Genomic DNA, 22,220 nt, shown 5'->3' on the forward strand with positions numbered 1-22,220 from the left:
TATAAACACATGCATCCTTGTTGCAAATGTTATATCTGTATATTTATTATAAAATATTGATTTGCAATCTTGACTTTAGTGGCTAATTTGCTTTACTAGTTTTATGTAAAGCATGGAATCAGAAAACAATCACAATAATGAATAATTATGAAGAGCCACAAACAATGGCAAGTTACATATCCTTTTGTAAATTTTCATCAACAAAATACTGTATTTCTGAAAATATGATACTATATTTCACAATATACTGTATGATAAAGAAATACATATTGTCAACTTGGAGTCAGTTCCAATCAATTTCTCATCAACCAATTAAACTAATGTGTGGCCACAGGCTCACAGAGGCAATGTATTATGGAACATCTCACTAACAATAACACCAAAGAATATACTCAATATACTCATACTCATCTGTGTTGTATACATCTGGGCACAAAGTAAAGATACTATTCAGTGCATACACACTACATATTCAATTATGTCACACTAAACACACAAAATAAAACAGCTTTTTATGACGTGAATGCATGAATATGTAATACATTCATGAATGAAGCCTACTGATTCCACAGTGGAATTACCTTGTGCATAGTTTACTGTATGTCTTTAATGGCCGTCATTTTTCCAATATTTAATTATAGTCAAGCAGTTAAAACAGATCACAAAACTATTTATTATAAAAGGTTCATGACAGATTCTGACAATGTTTTTCAGGAATTTATTTGGCTATCTGTGTTAGATGGACATCGATTCATCTCCAGGGTTCACATATTCACAGAGTAATTTGACATAAAAGCTGGCAAAGACATGATGACTTAACTTGCGAGAGTAAGGCACGTTTATCAGTGAAGCAACTGTCTAAGCGGCAGGTTTATCCTCCACTGCTCGCATCTGGTTCTGAACAGTCATCTGCAGTACATCTTCTATGTCCTTGATCAGCTCCTCCAAAACACAAAAGATAAAACAAGTGAAATGAAATTACTACCTATTCAGTGAAAGCATTGCAGCTGACCAGAGCTTTACTGAATATGCAAGTGTCATGACATAGATGAGGAGAGATCGTTAAGTCATTAACATGGTACCTTAAAATTGGTTTCTCCTTGCATTTTAGAGGACGATATTTCCTGATGAATGACTGACAGATTCCGAGCAAAGGTCACTAGAGCTCCCTGGAGATCTTCTGAGACTGTTCTATTAACGACACCCCAAGCAAACGAGTTTACTAATGTTCCCCATGTTGCCAGCTAAGAAACAATCACCTCCTGTTCATCTGATTGTGGTGGTTAAATGAAACTTTCAGCAGACAACATATTCAGTCTTTAGGGGGATGAGCACAGCTTGATTTAACTGTTACAGTACTGTGTAAACTAAAGGATTTGAGTGATAAATATGTTAAATAACCCTCTGCTTAACAACTTCTAGAGTTTGTAACAACATTTACAAAGCCGGAGGTGGAATCTTAATCCTCTAAAAGAATTGACTTCACACTCAGTCTGGAGAAGTCTTTCATCCACCTAATCCTCTGACGTTTTTTCATGTGTTTGTCTATTTGAACAGAGAGGTAAAGCAAACCTAAATGGGCTCAGAATTCTTTCTCCCGGCGATGAACCTTAAATTTCATTAATAGTGTATGTATATGCAATTGATGCAATAAGAAATACTTACATCATTCCAATACTGCATCGCTCTCTGCTGTCGTAAAGAGCAAAAACAGTGCCTTGTTTCCTCTGAAATGTAAGAGTCACAAACACATAGTCAAAAGAAGAGCTCCATCATCATATAGCGTAGATTTAAAAGAGTACTTCACCGATTTAGCATTGCGCTCATATAACATTGTCGGAATCTTGATGTACACTTAAAAAACAAAAGATCAAAATCAATGCAGCACAGCCAGAGGTATCATCTTTTTTTATTCCACTCATTCTTCTTCCCTGTAAAAACCTGGCGGCAACATGACCCACAATGCAACTCGACCGCCGACAGTTCGGTCAGAGATCCGAGTGTCTTATGCTAGTAGCTATTGTAGCCTCAAGCCGCTAGCCTCAAGCAGAGATGAGGAGTGGGCTACAGAGGTCTGTAAGCTCACTGTAACTCCACACCCCCACATTTTTTTACATTTTCTAACAAACAATGTTGACTCAAGTGGCATCCCTTGAGGCAATTTATCAGACTTCACACAGCTCCCTCTGGAGTCACAAAAGGCTTTAGACATCTTCTTTTCCCATATGCAGTAGTACTCCCCAAGACCTGTAAACAGACTTTTATGTGTAAAATCGGTGGAGTTCCCCTTTAAAACAATCATATACTAAGCTGCAAAAATGAACAAGACATAAGGATGATATAAAGGCAAACAAGTGAAGATTTTACCTTCATGTTAAATCCTATGCCATGAGCCTTGCACATCTTTAAGAACACATTATGGTATAACATGGAAAGGTTAGAGTGAAACAAGTGGCTCCCAATAACTGCATAACAATTAACCACAGGAGGCTGTAAAAAAAGCAAAAAACAAGAAAGAGACATAGAATGTGAGTGTATGATTGTTGCCATTAGTCTAATAATCTCTATCTCTAATTGTATGTTCTATTATATTTGGGGCTAAAGTATAATAGGTGGTGGTGTGTGTAAAATGGGTAGAGTAGAGATGACTGAACCCCATACACATGTCCTTAGGGTCACTGTTGAGTTTGGGGAGTGTGTGTGTGATTAGTAAACATGATGAGTGTGGGGCACATGTGGTAAACTGTTGGGCCTTTCTTAATTAACTGCAGGGAGGAACAATTAATGTTTAGAAGACATGCCAAATACAAGATGAGCTTAATTGTACGATGCCAATCAAAGAAACTAGTTTTGGGACTGAAAATGTTTGCATTGAATGCACAAAAGGACTACTTAACGCATAATAAATATCAACATATTAGAGGGGTTCTGAGCATGTGAGTGTCGTAAGTAACACTAGAGAGGTTGATTACTTAAAAGTGGCAGCGCTCAAGAAGATAAAAATGTTCCTGGTTCTCAAGCACCTTTGGGAGACAAAAAGAGCAGGCTTAAGCCCCTGTGAGCTCAGGAGATAGCCCATAACTCGCTGTGATGGCTGTGTGTTTGCAGTTGTCAAACACAGGACCCTCACACAACAATAAAAGTGTCCAACAGGGATTTAATTGTGTTTGTAATATGCAGGCCCCTAATTATGGCCACTGCTAAAGCCATTAACCACTGCGGTGGCTCAACTGCTGTACTGAAGCACCAGGCCACCAACTAAATGAATGTTTGATAAAATAATACAAGTCGCGGATTAACAAGCGTAAACTCAGGCATACTGCTAATAAAAGAACTCTATTGTTTAAGGCTTGGCACCAGGTTGATGAGGTGTTCAAGCATGCATACACATGCATAATGAAAATGGTATGAATTATTAATGTGTTGATTATTTAGGCTCATCTATCAAAATGATAATGAATTCAGCACCTAAACACCAATTGAGCTCAGTACGTAATTACAGAATTTAGTTGTATTTAACAAAAATGAAGAGCAAAACATTGATCTATCTTCGTGATTACTGTTGTGGTATAGTAATATCCTCTAGTCTCAGCTTGCTTTAGAGCTGGAGGTTTCTTTCTTGTTGAAGACAATAATTAACAACATAACCTTAACCTTCTCATGTGTAAGAAAAATTTAACATTATCAAAACTGTCATTATAAGCAAATATAAAAAGGTACTTTGGCTGCAATCTGGTGTTCACAGCATTTCTCTCTGATTGGTATTGGTACTTCTAAACAGCCTGCGAGGCAATTCAGCGTTCCTCCAGTCATCATCAGAAGCATCTGGGTCATGGCCAGCTGGTCACTGTATGTGAGGTCCAGATCAATAGCCCACACCTGCAAACAAGACATCATGAACTCACACAGAGCACAGAAAAATAGACACTATAAACTTAATAACTTCAATTTAATTACAAAAATGGAACATCAAAGTATTTCACCCACCAATCCTTATAAAGAGAAGGGTCAGTACCTTTTAATCCTTACAATGTTATCCATGTTGAGAGGCAGGGAAACGGAAAAACATGGTTAATGGTGTATGCTCGACAGATTTAGGTAATTCAGTTGTGGAATGACACGTGCACAAAGTAGATCCTTCCCTGTGTATTTGGATTCAGTTTGCCCTGGGCTAGTTTGTTTGGCTCAGGTCTGATGAGAAGCTAAGTTCAGATATGTATGGTAAATGGCATCATTATAAGTATATTAAGGGGTCAGGTATGGTCGTAGCCTTCTGCTTAAACAGGGCTAATTTTCCCAATAATAACCTAATAGCTATGCCCTCTCTTCAAAAGTGGCAAATAAATCACCAGTGAAGGAGTTGTTAATAACTAAGTGGCAGTCGGCTGCCTCCTTCTGCTGTTCCTATTTGTCAACGTAAACGCTCCTGCCACTGAATGCAAATCACTGCCTGTCTGAACCCTGCAGTCTCTGTAACCTGAGCACTTTATCTTCACTTACACATGGATATCTGACTATATACAGTAATTCTCTTATAGGCAACATTTTTTATAAAATAAATTCAAATATATTGTGAAACATAGGTCACAGTATAGGGCAGAAACTAACAATATATTTTTTTTATCATTATTGATTAATTTGACAACTAGTTTCTCAATTAATATTTTTTTCAATGAAATGTCAGAAAATAGTGAAAAATGCCTATCACATTTTCCAGGGTTTCATCTTCAAATGGCTTTATGTTCAACCAACAGTCCAAAACCCAGAGATATTTAGTTTACGATAATATAAGAAGTAAGATATAAGAAAATCAGCAAATCTTCACATTTAATAAACTGAAATCAGAGAAAGTTTGGCATTTTGGAGGGAAAAAGAGAATAAATGATTAATCAAATATTATAATTGTTGCTGATTAGTTTTTTGTTGATCGAATAATTGATTAACAGCTCGTAAATTCAGATCATTAAGTTCAAAACATAATTTCTGAATTTTAAAGGAGCTGTTATACAAAAAAATACTTAACACTTCTAATGAACCACTGGAAGAAATACCCCAAATAATGTATTAAAATATTATGGTGACAAAAATGTTTGATGTGGAGTGTGAATGTTATGTTAGAATCATTTTAGGCAATATATGTTCAGTCGTATGTACTGCATTCAGCTACCTTTGCTGTCAGAGGTACAGTAGCTACCACTGGATAGATGCTAGTCTCTATGCATCAGGTTGGTACCTGGGCCTGTGATGGACACACTACACCGCGCCATTCACTCGACTCACTAAAAATCATACTCCGATGTCTCATTGTTGCTTTTAACAAAGCTGTGGGAAATGTAAGTCTGGATTGTACCTGTTTTCTATTGCCTTGCATTTTCATTAAAAACCCTGATGCTGCAGCTGGGGCCCCACCATTCCACAATGTGAGGAAAGACTGCAAGGGCAAACATATGTGACCCACTTCTTCCCATCAAATAAAGTAGGCAGCTTTTAGCAACAGGTTTGAATCTAAATTGATGTTTAAATCCAGACAGGTTTGCCCATGTGGCTCTCCTCTGTCTGAGCTGTGTGTGGGGAGATGGTTAAGAATCTATCTTTAATGTTCCTGCCTCTATTGAAGCACATGCTGTTTATAGTCTATTCTTAATTATGCTGTCAGTGAATCCCATTTAATTTTGGGTCAACAGGCTGTCATTATATAATTCTAATCAGTTAAAGAAAAGGGCAGCTTCTGTCCCTATGATGGATTTGAAAAATAGCACATTTTCTGATTTGAGTGTCATTAAAATTACAGTTTAGTTTGACTATATGAAATCGTGAAATGTAAGAAATACTGTGAGATAGTGTTTTTTTTATTACCATAAATGTGGTAAAATCCACAGTCCATGTAAAGACTGATGGCAAAAAATATTTCTGTATTTTAAGTCTCAAAGGAACCAAGAATACTAATGCACTAAAATAAAAATTCACTTAAATAGAAAAATATTAAAAGTTTTAAGATACAAATTGCATTGTCTGAACACTGCTTTGTTCACACTGTCTTAACCTCTAATCCATAACATACTACCCTCTAGTGGCAAGTATGCCCTTAGCTAGTGTCTACTCAAAAAACATTTTTTATACTGAGAATCCATTATGAATGCAAACATAAATAAAGCTTCAACAGTGAAGAGAAAATAATAAATAGAAGAAATGTATTGAAATGTCCTGAATAAGAGGAAGATGTATTGATATCTGATGGATTTTTGATGAAATAAAAAGGAAAAAGACTTTTTCATACCCTTTTGTAAAACTGTGAAGTAGCTCTAGTGCTTTCTCTACTGTTTTGCAGGTTTAGTATTTCATAGACCATATTATAAACAAAGCTTTTCATTTTACAGCTCTGGATCAATAAGCAGTCAATGTGGCCACATGTTAGGAGCAGAGGTTAAACCATCATAAACCAGTCCATTTCCAATATCATAAATCAAGAAGGTTTCAACAAAACTTAATCCTGACAAATGAGATGAGGCTTCGATGGCGCTTTGCTATAATAACGAGACAAATTTCAGTAGACCACTGCAGTTAACCAGCTAGGAGTAAAACACTGACAGGGCATCCCTGTGAAGCTGCCAAATCGCTTTAGAATGACCTATTGTCTGAAAGATAGGTGCCTCTGAATTTCTCGGCATTGTAGGGTTAAAGGGCAAGCCTTAAATGGTTGAATCAGTGTATCGACACAATAAGACCTGACAGTTTATTAGATAGCCTTGTGACACATTTGGTGCCTGTGCCCACTGTTTGCCTTGCCTGTTTTCCAAATCCCAGGGGAGCAGTAGGGCAGACTCTGCTCATATGGATCCCTGATCCAGCCTAAAAATTGATCTCTTTCACCAATATGGTAAAATAGAGAGCATGTGTTGCAACAGCCCAGACCATAATTATCATGTTAGCATGAGCTCTCACCTTCTGCTCCATGGTGTTGTGGTTCAGAAAGGTAGTCAGGTCCACGGAGACATAACCCACGATAAGGCGCTGTAGACAGACCTGGCCAACACGCATGCAGATGGAGTGCAAGGTCTCTGGGTGTACAGAGGTCTGAGGAACAGTGGAGCCTATAGCTTCCAGTTGACAGGAGCCCTGAAGCTGGTCTCCACAGGACAGCATGGTCACCTCACCCCCGGGCTCCAGCAGCAGATCTACTGTCAGACAGGTGACACTGTCTGAAGGCGGGTAGGCCTCCACCACACCGCCTGGACACACACAGTGAGAGCAGAGGAATGGCTACAGTACAGACAACAAGTTATCAGTGATACAGAATCTGAAACTCTCCTAGCAGCTGTTTAAAAAACAATGTAACATGTAAATTATTTAATTTGTAAGTTCACATAGGCAACACCTGGGAACTAGGAAGGACATAGGAAATTACTGTTAGCATGTTTCAAACAGCTGTATTTGCACTGAATAGCATTCAGTGCCTGACAATAGGTATCTGACCTTGCCTGAGGAAGGTCTTCAGGAAGCAGGCCCAGTTGGGATAGCAGGAGGTTTTAGCAGGCCGGGCATAACGGGCAAGCCACTCTGGGATTTCAACTAAATATCTGAGCAGTACAGACTCCTACAGAAAGAAAGTTAAGGTGCATACATTAGGGATCTACTGAAAATGAGTTGGTGACACATCTGAGGACATTATGTATGTTTGAATTAACAAGCACAAGTCAATAATAAGTCCTGGCTACTTTATTTTGTCGACTACATTATTGGAAATGCCCTTGTGTTATCCGGATGACTCCAGTGACTGCTTGTTATCCTTGAGACCTTTGGTGGCTGCTTCAATTTCTGTGTGAGTGTCTGATGGATACTGCGGGAGGGTCTATCTGTGAGTGACAGCCTATTATCAGAAGGCCTCAGGAGTCTAATGGCTTTAACTCACAGCCACACAGACAGCACCTGCCCTCAATAACAACTCTCTCCACTGGGCAGCTGATGAATGCCTAAGCTAACTCCATCTATCTGGGGATCAATCAGGGCTTGACTGGGATCGATATCACTCTTGTTTCTGTAACTAGGAAATGCCATAATGGTTTCACCACTTAATTACGCTGTTAATTTCTAACTTTTGTTTTAGGTGTCTCTTAAACAGTTTTGCAACTCAAGTACACTCTTTCCTGTGACAATACTGTGATATAGTTAATGTAACAACAATGACTCTACTAAACCTTTAGCTGTCATACCATATATATTGTATTATAAAACTACAATTGAATGCTTATGTTGACTGTATGAATAGTCCAAGTGCTGAGTCTTCTTTTAAATACAGGGTTCTGTATGTAATAATGTCTGTGTATGGCCATTAGACAGGAATTTAATTTGGTCATAGACAATAAAATATGTGAAACTGAAAGATGAATAAATTCTGAATGGAAATAATGTTTTTGTCCTTTCATCGTCCTATCAAGAGCATTACTTTGTTTTGAGTATATGCTGTCTGGCTTCACTGGAGACAGGACTGGAGATTATGCTGTTGATATTCCAGTCATGTAACAGCCATCATCATATTCAAGTACTGTAAGAGGCGAGGTCAAATGCTACACAGTGATTCCCCCTATACAAACCATAAAGCACACAATGGTGCGGCAAAAAGTGTAAGGGAACGGTTGTCATTTTTAGCGGAAGAGCAAGCTCACCCCAGGACTTTGCCTATGCAGTTCACAGAAACAGCAGGACAGGAAGAAAAGAAAGAGAGGTATTTTGCAATAAATTATTTGGACTTAAACTGCGTACAGTACCCTGTGATAGGATTCAGGCTTTGCTTGGTGTCCACATAAAGCCAAGCAATCTGGTCATAAATAAAATAGATGTTGCCCTGCCTCTTTGATTGCCATTTCATCTCTCCATTACATAGTGAAACAACTGAGAAGCTACAGTGAGTCTCGGGAATAGAAGGATATAATGTGACTAGTTATACATTTTGTATGAATATTCATTTTGTGTCCCACCAAAGCTTCAACCTCAATCTACTACAACCCATGACTAATTGCATGTGTAATATTAAATGAAACATTAAATTGCTCTCTTTTTCTCACATTATTCTCATCCTATGTACAAAGGCAGCAACATTTCCTCTACTTAAAGATTGCACAAAACTACTGTCATAAGTGGAGGTCATACTTGAAATGAAAGAAAACACAAAACAAACACTTATCATACATAAACCTCAGAAAATGTTTTAACGTCTTATTAAGATAATTCAGGTTAATTATGTTAAGGCAGAACATTATATATTTAAACTCCTCCATGCAATCAGAGACTGCACAATATTTAGACAGAAAACATCTGTATAAAATGTCCCTGTACCTCTTCAGTGGTAGTGATTATCAAATGACCCATTTCGTTGACAAACTTAACCTAAATAAGGTGTTGCTCAAGATCTGTTTGTACACAGCGGGACAAAAAGAAATACTCCATCTGTTGACGCTATTAGGTGTAATTTTTACCCTCTTGTGCCTAATGATCCATATGCAAGCTGTGTGAGCGCTTAAGTGTGTGTGTGGCCCCCTTCAGGCATTGCATGGGTGCAGATCTACATGTCTTTAACCTCTCTCTGTGTAAATGCTAAAAGATGCCTAGGGGCTTTCTTCAGGCTGAAACATTGTGCTGGAGGCTGTGGGCCTCACAATACTCAGAGAAACACACTCTCACAAACACAATCTCCTAGACCTCTGTGGAAGCTCCTATAGTGTGGAGGCGATCCCCCCTCCTTGTTGTTGTACCCTTTTAGGCTTTCTTTTGCATAGCCTGAAGGGATCTGATTGTTGGTATTATTCTGAAAGACCACATGGCATTTTTGTGAGTCAGGCTTCTTCACACTGAGCCCTTCAGATCAAGCAATAATTAAAAAAATATGCACACAGTCTGTGTAGACTAAGGCCAAGCATACTCTCTAATCCCCTCTCTACTTTTACAGAGATTATAAGGGTATGAGACATTCCACTGAACTGTAAAAAAATATTTCTATAATATACACATCAATCATCACTTATTTGTTATTTTTTTGGTAAACAATAATCTCGTTTTTTTTTAGAATTTTTAAATTATGAATTAATATTTAAAATGCTTAATTTCATAATTTGTGATTCATTCATAATTAATTAAATGGCTATTATTTTCATAAACATAGCTTTAAACATCTATTGCTTAAATGCTTGCAAATATTCAGCATTGTGAGTATCTAAACTATTAACTGTCATTGCTGTTGCAATTAGGTCTACTTCTTTTCAGCAAAGTGCTACGTTAATGAGGGTTATATCTCAAAATATACCGCCATGTTTAAACATCCATCTACAGTTTCTGCTGTGAGGAGAGGATAGCGAGGCGATACACTGATATAAAATATTCATATGTTTCTATCTAATCAACAGCATTGTTCCGTAATCTTTCAGCATATAAAGCCAAATTGCTGTCTTCAATATACACAAGTAAAACAGCAGAAGGACGATGTAATACATTTAAGGGACTAATACATTTTAGGGGAAAACAATGTCATAACAAAAAAATCATGCAATGAGGAGCACAGGATGTGGGCTTTGCTTTGATTAAAAGAGCAAGGTGTAGAATAAAGGCCAGTTAAAGTGTTGTGTCCATATGGCCTAGAAGCCCCGAGGCTGTCGGCCTACACTGGGGGCCTCGGCACTCTTCCCTCTCCATGGGACCCCAGCTGGTGAAACAAACCCCATTTACTTTCCTGTGCTGCCTCAGCCACCATTATGGACCTTGGCTGTGGCTCAGCCACTCTCTGCCATAATTAACAGCCCCAATGCCACAACAATTACAGCCCTGCACCGCATATACACTATGAATCAAAGAACAAGCTAATAGGAACAAAACAGAGTGAACCATAAGAAGCTTGAGATGACTGCTGTTCTTTCAAATGGAATAAAAAGTAAAATCGTTGTGCTCCAAGCCCACAATCATTAGCCTGTAATTAGTTTACACAAAGCTCCCAGTTAAATGGCAAAATACGGTAATTAACACATGACAGAAAATCAAAGGCTACTTTGTAAGCATATGAGAAATAAGAGCCAGGGGCTCAGAAGCTGTGTACAGATTGCATCTGTACTAAATGAATGGTTTACCAATGATTAAGTACATTTTATTTGTTTCTGAGATTAAATCTGAATGTTTCTTTTGAGGAGAAAGCAAATGTTGATATTTTGTAGAATAGCTACAATGTCACACTTTTAACCCTGCATACAGTATTTTTACTAAAATGTTCTTTTTACAAATGGCTCAGACCCGTACAATGAGTGTTATGGACAGACAGAGACAGAGAGCTCAATGTTGCAAGAGCAGTACATCAAAGCATCAGAATCAGCTGCAGTTAAGGATTCAAGTGTTTAGTGTCATTTGTACTTCAATATATTTTGAAGACATTTGAATCAGCTGACAAAGTAAATCCGCTGTGAATCTGTGTGACATTAATCTGCACAATAGTTTTATAAAAAATATATACACATGTACAGAGAAAGAAATGCTTTAATTGTCACTGCCAGGTGAGTTAGGGCATTACTACCATTGGACAGGCTTTTGTTCTTCCCAACACACTGACACTAGTTGATGTGTGTGCCTCAGAGAATTGATAATGGCTGTGTGTATAAACAGATATTTTATGTATTGATTTAATGTTCTGTGGCTCTGGGGCGATGCTCAAAATACTGTACTACAGGGACCAGCATTGTGACTGTTACATTAAGACACTCTACTCTGGACTTAATGATGGCATCTATCTGACCCCACTGTGACCTATGCTTTTGTTCACAGAAGTGACAGAAGTGAATCTAACCCTTTTTTGAGCTGTCTCGTCTCAACAAGGAGCACAATCTCCATTTTAATATGTAGCTGTTACTGTAATGTTATCTGTTAAGTATCTAGTTGTTACCATGTTAACTTTAAATGGCTGATTCCTCATTGGTATGAGTGTAATAATAATAGCAATAAACATTATTTGTATTGCACTTTTCTAAAGCCAGTGTTTTGGAGGGAGCCATAAAAAGAAGACATAATAGCAAAAAACATCAATTTAGAAAGAAGTAATAAGGGAAATAAATAAAAAAATAAAAACACAAACCTAAAATTCAAGCAAATTCAATAAAACATTGCATAAAATTAAGTGTATAAAATGTGCTTTGAGAGGTGGTCCTATAGTTTATGACAGGGAGGGAATGATGTAATCCTCTAAGTCACATCTTTACCTGAATCCATTTTGTGTTCCATAGCTCAGGACCATGACGATGGTATTCCTGCAGGGCCCAGTTATAGCAGCTAAGATGGCATATATCACAGTATGCTGTACCATGGCCACCATGCTCAGAGTCCATCTTGAAGAGCCAGCGCTGCACATCAATGTTTTGAGTCATAAGCTCTGCCAGTGTTTCATGAAGCTAAACCAAGAGAGACATGTGAATTGCAAACTAAATAATATAATAAACTACAAATAAAAGTTCAAGTGAATATGTGTTCTGTGTTATCAGGCACTGATAAAGGACCTCATGCTGTAATGGATTTGTGTATGCATTTGTGTTTTTGATCTCTGACCTGGTTTAGCGAGTAGATGTCTCCTTGACCAGGAGGTACATCAACCTCTGCCATGGAGAAGATCCTCCTCCCTCCAGACTTAGTGCTGTAGAGCTGTGCAATAGCTGGTTCTGGAGCCAGGATTGGCACTCCCAGCTCATCAGCCACTGCCAGGTCATCCACATGGGCCATTCCACCCACAATATAGGTCTGCTTCCCCTGGATCAGGTTTCTGATGCGCTTCAGGGTGCGTGGACTGTACTTTAGCAGCGTGGACAGACACATGTTACGGGTCTGGAAGAGAGGAGGGGAAAAAGATTACTGCTGGAGCTAAGAGTTTGTGTGTCTTCCAAGGGTTGTTTCTTGACCTGATTTATCACTGTGTACACACAACAGATCTATTATTGTAATAGCCAGCAGGGTTTTGACCTCTCCTGTATTCCAGCAGGTTGAATTGATAAAAGCTGCCTGTGGGAGGCCTCCCCTATCCTTCGCATCTTTAATGTGTGCTAGCAATGAGCTCCTTGGGAATATAACTAATTACTTCACATCTGTATTTATTTGATCCACATGGAATTATCCCTTCTGTCACTGGCAGAATGCGCTGCCAGCCATGGGTAGTAGTGATTCATCTCAGCAACACGTCTGGCACAGTTTAACAACAAAACAGCAGGAAAATCAATAGAAAGGAATGAAGAAGACCATGTCATGTTGCACAATCAATCTAGTGCAAAAGGATGTAAAAAGATGGATAGAATGGCTCTATGTAAAATGACACTATAATAACACCTTGATTTTATTGTATCGAGGTAATCAAAACAATTGAGATTTTTTTGAAAATGCAGCAGTTAGATGGAATAAACAGTTAATTAAACCAACTTTAAACCCAGCTAGAGAGCATTAAATGTATTTTAATTATAACTTAATATAGCTCGGGTGTGTTTTTACTTCGAAATAACACAGATGTTTAATTTCAAAAGTAGTAAAAGGGAATGAAAAATATTAAACAGACGGAGTGTAGCTCTCACAAGACAACTGTAGAGTAGCAATCTCCTCTAGTACCCTCTAGAGGAGAATTCACAAACTACAGATGCTTGTAGCATCTCTACAGTACAATACAATCAATATCTCTACAGTATATTCTAAGATCCTGCTGAAAACAATCATTGTCAAGTTTTTTTTAACGTTTACATTTCGCACAAAATGTGAATGTGATTGAACTTACTGGGAAATAATCTACAGCTTCAGGTGTGAGGATGATGAAGCGTCTGACGCAGAATGAGGCCTGAGTGGCCCTGGGATCAGCCCTGTCTGTGGCTCCATCACACTTCAGGAGGCTGGTGTAATAGTGCAAGATGTCGTCCCCCAGATGCCGCGGACATACGTAGATCACCTCCACATTTTCATCTAAAAATGTACAAAGAGGACTTCACAAATTGCATGTTTACAATAAAGCATAAAGAGAAAGTTAATGTGTGTATATGGTGGTGAAAGCCCCTACCTCTAATATCACACAGTCTGCTTATTTGGATGTTCTGTAGGATGTCAAATCTCCTCAAGTTCTGTCGCTGGCTCTGAGCGTATCCTGTCAGAACAAGGTCACAAAAATGTGCACAAGACTTTCATAGAGAGATTCATATCTTCTCTAATTGGCTTTATTCTACTACTACCCTCAGATGTGCACACTATTAGACTTGGGGGTGGGGTAGTTAAGTCTAATCACACAGTAGTGCAATCTGATGATTAATTTAGCTTAATAACTAGCAGGTGCAGTGTCTGTGGTGTGCTGGGAGTCCTGTTGCACCATGTCCAGCCACCACTGAGCTACATCCAGTGGTACCTCCAGGATTTTACTCAATGTCTGTCTGGATTTCTGCCTGAGAGAGAATCCTCAACTGAATCAAGGTAATTAAATGATTGGATTCATGCTAATTAACAACAATGGGGTTCAACTTTCTAATTATCCTTGCTCACACAGCACTCTCTGTAGCCACCCCAAGTGCAAATAAAGCATTCCATCTGCTAGTAATTAGGCTTAATAATTTTAGACAATCGCTCAATGATTTACAATGAGCGATTACAGTCTAAATGTGAGTGTCATGGTGAAATTAGAACAAGAACGGATCATAGCTTGCACTCTATGTGTAGTGCAAAAATACAGCAGCTTCTTCCTCTTTTGTGTGTGTGTTTTTTTTTTTTTTGCACAGCAATAAAATAAGACCTTTGTGCCTCTCGCAAATATTCAACATAATGGCTTTTCATTTGCTTAATCTGCAAATTAAATGGCGATTGAGACTAAATTGTTCAGTTCCCTGGCATGGGGACTGTCATCATCCTGTGAGTGCTTTCCTGCAGAGAGTCATTTGAACGAGACAGAGTGCCTCTACTGGGGCCAGACACTGGGGCAGCAGAGTGGTGAGACAGGGGATGACTGCTGCTAGATCAGATGTGTGTGTGTGTGTGTGTGTGTAGATCAGATGTGTGTGTGTGTGTGTGTGTGTGTGTGTAGCAGGCAGAGAAAGCTACCTAATGAAGGGATGTGGATAATGGTCCTCTTGGAGGACTGGATGTGTTTCCAGTTGACTGCCAGATGCTGGGGATGGAGAAAAGGAGTGATCAGAGAGGGGACTGCTTGAGTGTGTATACACACACACACAAGCACACACACACACACACACACACACACACACACAAATCATCACATCACTGCATAGCTAAAACACATCAAGCCAATCTCTCTCTGGGCAACAGAAGCAAACCAAGCATAAAATACCACCTTAATTAAATTAAGCGTTTACTTTAGAAACATCTTCTCACAATTAATTCAATCAGCAAGGTACATGATGCTACTGCCAGGGGAAGATTAGCAGGCTTAATTAACAGGGTATAAATGTTTAAAGAGTGAGAACATACATTTAGTGCATGTTTACACACACAGCGATGTTAAAACTAAATGAACTTGTAGGCACTAATTGATATTGTGTCAGCGCTCTAAAAGATGTTCAACCCAGATGACAGCACAGACATGACATCTACGCTGAATGGGAAAACATTTACAGAGTATTATGCATCTAGGAATATTGTGCTGTAATACTGCTCTCTTCAAGAGCTAAATAGAAGCACATTTTTTATTTTTTGAGCTTAAGATTGTAAGATTCTGCTATGGCGGAAAATATTATTGATCATAAAAGTTGTGACACCCTGGAAACAGCAGTAATGTAGTTAACTGGTCTTCACAGGCTTACAAGGTACAAACCCCCCAGAAACTAGAATTTAATTATCTAGTCAATTTTAAAGTAAGTTCTAATTGCATTAAATTAAATCAGTTTTGGCATGGTTTATATTTTATAAATACCCCACATATCCCATTCTACTACAAACCTTACATTATGCCACTGTATTCACAATTAATTTCAGCTGCAAAACAAGAATCTTTCCTTTACAATCTGTTTTCATTTTAAAACCGAATATCACCACATTCCATTTAAATATTGAAACTATCTATAATATTCATAGCATTGTTGATCTGTCTCACTGCTCCCCTCTGCTGTTCTGTGTTTCTGTTAATCTCAAACCACAAGTACTAAAGCAGCACATTTTAGTTACATACCATGATTTATGACCCAGCATTCTTATTGACATGGCATTGCCCCATTTCTGTCCTTACTTTACAATCAAAGTAGTAGATTCTTGGTGAGCTCTGAAAGGATGTTGCTCAAACACAGATTTTGATTGGCCCTATGTAAAAAACTGAAGTTTTTGACTGAATGGGAAACAGAACTTTTTAGTAACAAGCTGAAATTTGAAACTTTTTAGCCTAAACAATATTTTTTGTCTTTTTTTCTATAGAGTCAAACGGTTATATTTCGATTTTAAAACACACAAGCACAAAGTAACATTTAAAGGTTAATCAGATAATTTAATTCTGATAATTAAAAAAACTCAGATGGAACCAATGTACATCCAAATTTAGGATTTGTCTTATTTAGTTTAACATAAAAGTCATACATAAAAGTCTGACTGTAATTTTGAGAAATTGGTAAAAAAGAGGAAAAAAAGCAAGCTTTGAAAAGGTGAAAGAGCAATATTAAGTAAGAGAGATGGAGAAAAAGAGCAGAGAAAGCAGAGTTGAATATAAGCAACATCACCTTGGCTCTGCTACGGAAATTCTCCAGTTGTCTGAAACGCCGGGCCTGCAGGGCCTTCCTGACACGACGCATCTGAGTGTGCATCAACCATGAGATGGCGATGGTCCCTGCCGCCCACTTGCGCCGGCAGTGGCGCAGGTAGGCTGTCCGGGCTAAGTAGCGCCTCCAGCAGGACTGGATGTGGATGGCAGCCGCCTCAGTGCCTCCCTCTCCCTTGTAGCGCTGACCTGGGCGTAAGACCAGACCCAATACCTCCTCCCAGTTTTCAAGCACTGGGAGGAGGCTTATCACTGGAGGAGCCTTTCTCCAACCATTATCCCAACCATAGCCAATTTCCACAAGCTGTTCCCCGCTCACTTTGGCTAAAGGCACAGCAAAGTCCCTGAGCATCTTTTCCAGGGACTCCAGAGCATATACCACACTGCTCCAGCACAAGCTGAAGCTCTGCTTGAAATGACAGAAATCTTTCGCAATTGGGTTGACCCATCCGTTTATGATGGTAAAGGGGTATTTGCTGATGTTTACAGGAACTTGCACAGGTAGATTCTACAGAACACAGGCAAACAAGTGAGAGTCAACCAACCTAGACTCTAATAATACAGTTAAAGGAATTGAAATATTGCCTTTGATCACCTTCTCGTTCTTGATTTAATTTAACATCTATTTAAAACTACTACAGTATTCTTACTTGTGGGCTTTTAGGGATAAGACCGTTGGTGCCTTGGATCATACCACTGTGATCCATGTTCTTGGAGGTTGTGGAGGGAGGCGGTGTCTTGGTCGTCCAGAGGGGTGTGCATTCTCTGCCAAATCTTTTGCAGGTGGATCCAGGTTCTATTTCCCATTTCAGCTGCTTGTGACATCTGGACTTCGAGCCTATCATACCTAAAGTCACAAACAGACAAGCTCAACTACAAGTGACAGCTGTCCCTACTACAACAGAGTCACTAAGGGGTTTAAACCAAAAAACTATCGAAACAATGAGAGAAATGGCAAGAGAGCAAAACAGAAGACAAAATGCATAATTGCTAGTGTTGTTGTTCACCACATGGACCAGCCAATAATATCAATAATTTTTCCATTAGCGACATATTAAAACATTTGTATTAAAATGTATTTATTTAACAAGTTGGGATATAGAATCTTAAATCTAGAGTCTTTGGAGAAGCACTGACCTATCTTAGAAGAATATGAATCCTCTCTGGGGTGAAGAGAAGCAGCCTTGTGCTGGATCGACATATGAAGCAAACTTATATCTGGCACTGATGAAAACAAAAAATTTAAAAAATCACTTACAAAACATTGTGCTTGTCCTTGTTTTTATGGTCAAAAATTTCAGCCTAGGCAAGATTAAAAAATACAAGATAATATTGAATATATATATATATATATATATATATATATATATATATATATATATATATATATATATATATATATAATCTAAATAATTTAATGTAACAATGTAAATTACAGTTAGTAGTTTGACATTGTATATAAAGTAGTGGTCTGAACAAAGTGCCACAAACATCAAACGCCAACTGACACACAATCAATGAGCATTTGTCTGGAGTATAACAGGGATGAGGTGTTGGTGATGAGGCGGTGAAAGGTCCGTTTACCTGTCCCCATGTCTTCTTCAGGCATTGCCAGGCTATGATGGCCCTTTGGTTTAATGGCCTGAGGACCCACCGCAGGGCCAGTGATTATTCTGTGATGTTTTGCCTGAACAGAACATGTGATCAAAGGTTGTACATCCGATATTAATAAAATCAAAGCAATGCTACCAGATACTGGTCCAGTAATTCCTGGTCCAAAGTTGTTGCCCACAATAAAAGAAGCCCAGCCATAGCTTCATCGAACTCAAAACAATTACAAGTTGAGAGCTTGAGCATGCTTAAACTTTCTTTAGCAGCTTTCTTTCTTTTCTAGAGAAATTTTTGTAAGTATAGGAAGTAACCAACCATCAATAAGACTCATGCCAGCTTGGTGATGCAAGAAAAAAACAAGTTTCTAGCAGAATGAGTATAAAGGAGAGGCCTGGGATCGCCTACATGATTACAAACAATAGATTTTCTGAATTCATTAAGAATTTAGGAGAACCATAAAACTGGCACTGGCAAAGTTGTACACTGTCCTGTAACCCATAGCCTGCAGTAATTTATCATAAAGTAGCCAATATTAAAGATAAATCTTAAAATACTATAACTCAGAGCAATTCTGTTCTGATAAACGTACATTTTTAATACACACTGCTATATCGTAATGAAATTAAAAGTAGATTTAATGGCCTACTTTAATATAAACAGATTCAAATGTCTCATTACCCAGAAAACACAAAGTTTGTGCTTTTGATCTTCCAGACTTGTCACCTAATGTCCTCTCCTTCGTTCTCCTCAGACCACTGAGCTCTCTGACAGACCACAGGTAGTAGCCAGGTGCTGGGAGAATCTCCCCTCAAAGGCACACATCTGTTTCAGATGGGGTTGGGAAAAGGTGGCACCTTTTGTAAAATTGCTAAAATGCAAAAGCTCATTCCCTGGCATGGGTATGGAGTGGAGAAGAGTTGGCCTGAGTTGCAGGAGGAGGCAGCAGGCAGAGAGCCAGTGGTTAGCAGTTGGGGAAGCTACGGCTGTCTTATTGGCATGCTGGACCAGGTACCCACTTCTGTCCTGAGACAGCTGTAAACCAGTAGCCCATAGCACAGCAATCAGGCGCCTGTTTCTTTAGAAGAATGCTGATGTGCTGCAATCTGCTGCTTTCCGCTTTCTGCAGCCAGCACTTCCATCTCTGCTATATCAGAGTGACAGTATTGGCCGCTATTTCTTATGTCAGGTATAGATTCCCAAAAACGTATTGGAAAAGAAAGTGTGTAAAATATATCGAAAACTAATGCCGACCTTTGCAAAGATTAATTTGTTTGCTCTGACAAGTTCTGGCTGTCATCACTAAGCCAAGTGACCTTTATGTCACTGTCTCTCTGAGCATGAGACTTGAAGCATCTATTAATGCAAACCCGTACCATCACTCTTTACTCCAGCATAAAGTGTCTATTCTGGGGATTAAGGGAGTAAGTATCAGGGAAAGGGAAAAAAGGAAAAATGATCTTCAATTCATCTTAGTTGTAGCAGAAACTCTTGTAATGCTTCCTAATCAAATCTTTCCTGAGGCATGGGCTGTATGTTACAATTAATATCAACAGAGTCAGGACACAGGAATCAATTTCTCACTGCACGAACCAAATATCTGGAGGACATAATATTATTCTGATTATAGTTTATCATTATAGTTGATAATAGTCTTTTCCAGCAGTAAGACTGAAGGGTGATGAGAAAATCTGCTCCATAACTAAGAAAGCCAAAATACCAGATGTAGCCTGATTTCCGCAACAAATAAAAAGTGCTAATTCTCCTGGGTGTTTTACAAAGTCACAATTGAATTAACTGTCATCCACTTCATGAGTCTCATGTAGACTACTCAATCTGACAACAAATTGCAGTACATAATTATGGGAGAAGAAATCAGCTATCACCTCAGTTCCATAAAGAGCCTGAAAGGCTCCAGGGCAGACCTGAGTCAAGTAGCATTTTCATAGTGTTCATAGTGTTTACTTTAACCCACCTGGAGTAACACAGACTGACATGAAAGTCACATGTAACATGTATACGTTTAACAATATTTGTAGCATCAATATATTTAACTATTTATCATGATACTGATGGCCCAAAAACTTAATCAAACCTCTCTGTAAAGTGCAGTTTATATGGAAAGCATGCATGGCATAAGAAATGTACTCCCAATCTAAAGATAAAGTTAAATTAATCTACATTTATAGTCAGATTACTTACTACATTTGTGCTCCTCTTGTGGACATCAGGGAGTGATATCCCAAATTTCTGATGCATAATGGCTCTGTTGTTTGGGTGAGTGGGATTACACAGCAAACGCATGGTTAACGCTGACTTGTGCTGAACGAGGCAGATAGAGGAAAAGTTTCAAAACTTTAATTATAATAAGATGGACTGTAGAAACAGCAATAGTAATTTTAAATATTGAAATTATTGCATATTTCTGCTAACCAGAAAATTATTGTTTGTCTCATGTGCTGCTCTATCACACCTTGTCCACTTGTATTTGCTTTGCCTGTTTTAATGTGTAATAAAATGGCATAGTTGAATTTCTAACTTAAACACCTACAGTTTCTATTACTATGTAAAAAAGGGAGTATTCATTTCTGAACATGAATAATAATCTACCTTTTCCCCAGGTGAAACCTCTGGAAGATCTTCCCTTTGTGGACGCACATCTGGGATACTCTCCAGAGCAGGTTTCCTGTGTAACACTCACAATACCCATCACCAGAATTTATGCAATTCTAAACATATTTCTTCAAAGTTCTAACAGTGAGATGGTGAAGGAAAGTGTCCTCACTGTAGACAATGATTTATTGACAACACATGTAAGCTTCTCCTTACTTACCATTTGGGGATCTGCACTGTCTTTTTGTCTGGTTCTTCAATGCTTGGAAGAACCAGTAGCTGCTTAGTCACTGTTTTCAGATAATCCTCTGTATGTTTCTATTTACAATTAAAGAACATAGAAGTTGTCTGTTTGTAATTTGGCTACCTTTGTCTGATATACTTAATATCATTGTTACTAGTGCTTATTCTGCATGAGGCATCCTCACCCTGATGCTACTCTCTGTCTTGCGAATGGCAGTGTCCAAGGCTTGCAAGTCCAGTGTTTTTCCCCTCTCATTGATAGTGATTTTCTCAAGACCACATTTGAGCTGTCTCAAATCATCTTGAACCTGTAATATACAGTTCTGTTATGTACATACTGTGGATAACTGACCTAAAAACAGCCAACAACCTAACCCCAAGAGAAAGAGAAATGTTAACAGTTTATTAAACATTTAGTTATTGTCTGCACTATTGTCATAATTTAGCTAACGTTAACTTGATAAAAACCAGACAGATTAACTAACAAACTAGTGTTAACTAGTGTTAGTTATTAGCTAGCGTTAAGCTAAAGTAGACAACATTAACGTTACCTGATAGAAAACTGCTCCCAACTTGTCTTCGCTTCTAAGCGTGTCAGACATTTTTTTAGTATTGGGCTGAATATGACTCTAACATGTGTAACGATATCCTACTGAAGACTTGTAATAGCTTACGTTAACTACTGTTACCAAACCAGGCAGCTAACTAGTCATCAATGAAAATTCTTCAAACATTATTCGTAACCATGACAACGAGAAGCCACCTTAATATCCCCCCCCTGCGTACAAATCACCGGTCAAATTTCGTTACAATTGGCAGAGATAAAACAGTCCAACCATGGCCTTACTTTAATCTTACTTTAACGTTAACTATTAACGTAAACATATATTATGAGTTTATTGGTGGAGCTTTTGGGGGAGGTGCATTGCCTGAAAGGCGAATTCAGGGCACTGTACAGAAATACAATTGTAATGTCAGTGTCGCCGTAATAACAAATTACATTTTAGTACCTAGCTAGTTG

General features: G+C 38.4%; 1 protein-coding gene across 10 annotated transcripts; it reads right to left on the bottom strand.

Annotated features, from left to right (window-relative positions):
- Window positions 1-616: 616 nt before the first annotated feature.
- iqch (IQ motif containing H) lies at window positions 617-21,924 on the bottom strand. Of its 10 annotated transcripts, none has more exons than XM_044194006.1 (21): window positions 21,751-21,924; window positions 21,385-21,507; window positions 21,177-21,274; window positions 20,954-21,029; window positions 20,546-20,665; window positions 18,320-18,422; window positions 17,872-17,959; window positions 17,386-17,587; window positions 16,698-17,243; window positions 15,076-15,142; window positions 14,051-14,134; window positions 13,775-13,956; window positions 12,571-12,843; window positions 12,228-12,368; window positions 7,474-7,594; window positions 6,943-7,229; window positions 3,721-3,879; window positions 2,368-2,490; window positions 1,666-1,727; window positions 1,083-1,191; window positions 617-942 (listed from the first exon to the last, which is right to left on the bottom strand). In XM_044194006.1, exons 1-21 carry the CDS (start codon window positions 21,799-21,801, stop codon window positions 859-861), a joined length of 3,099 nt encoding a protein of 1,032 aa, XP_044049941.1. In that variant the 5' UTR covers window positions 21,802-21,924; the 3' UTR covers window positions 617-858. The 10 variants fall into 10 exon arrangements, with proteins under 10 accessions (XP_044049941.1, XP_044049942.1, XP_044049939.1 ...); XM_044194007.1 differs by having other exon boundaries at window positions 3,772-3,879; window positions 12,228-12,416; XM_044194004.1 differs by having other exon boundaries at window positions 12,228-12,416; window positions 21,751-21,923.
- Window positions 21,925-22,220: the final 296 nt, after the last annotated feature.

This window comes from Siniperca chuatsi, linkage group LG4 (assembly GCF_020085105.1).
Source record: "Siniperca chuatsi isolate FFG_IHB_CAS linkage group LG4, ASM2008510v1, whole genome shotgun sequence".
NCBI classification, from domain to species: Eukaryota; Metazoa; Chordata; class Actinopteri; order Centrarchiformes; family Sinipercidae; genus Siniperca; species Siniperca chuatsi.

Coding starts and splice junctions, on each gene's coding strand:
- iqch (XM_044194004.1), bottom strand. CDS start 21,801: ATGTCTGACACGCTTAGAAGCGAAGACAAGTTGGGAGCAGTTTTCTAT. Junction 21,030..21,176: donor ACAGTGCAGATCCCCAAATG/GTAAGTAAGGAG, acceptor AGTGTTACACAG/GAAACCTGCTCTGGAGAGTA. Junction 12,417..12,570: donor ACATCTACTCGCTAAACCAG/GTCAGAGATCAA, acceptor CTCTTGGTTTAG/CTTCATGAAACACTGGCAGA.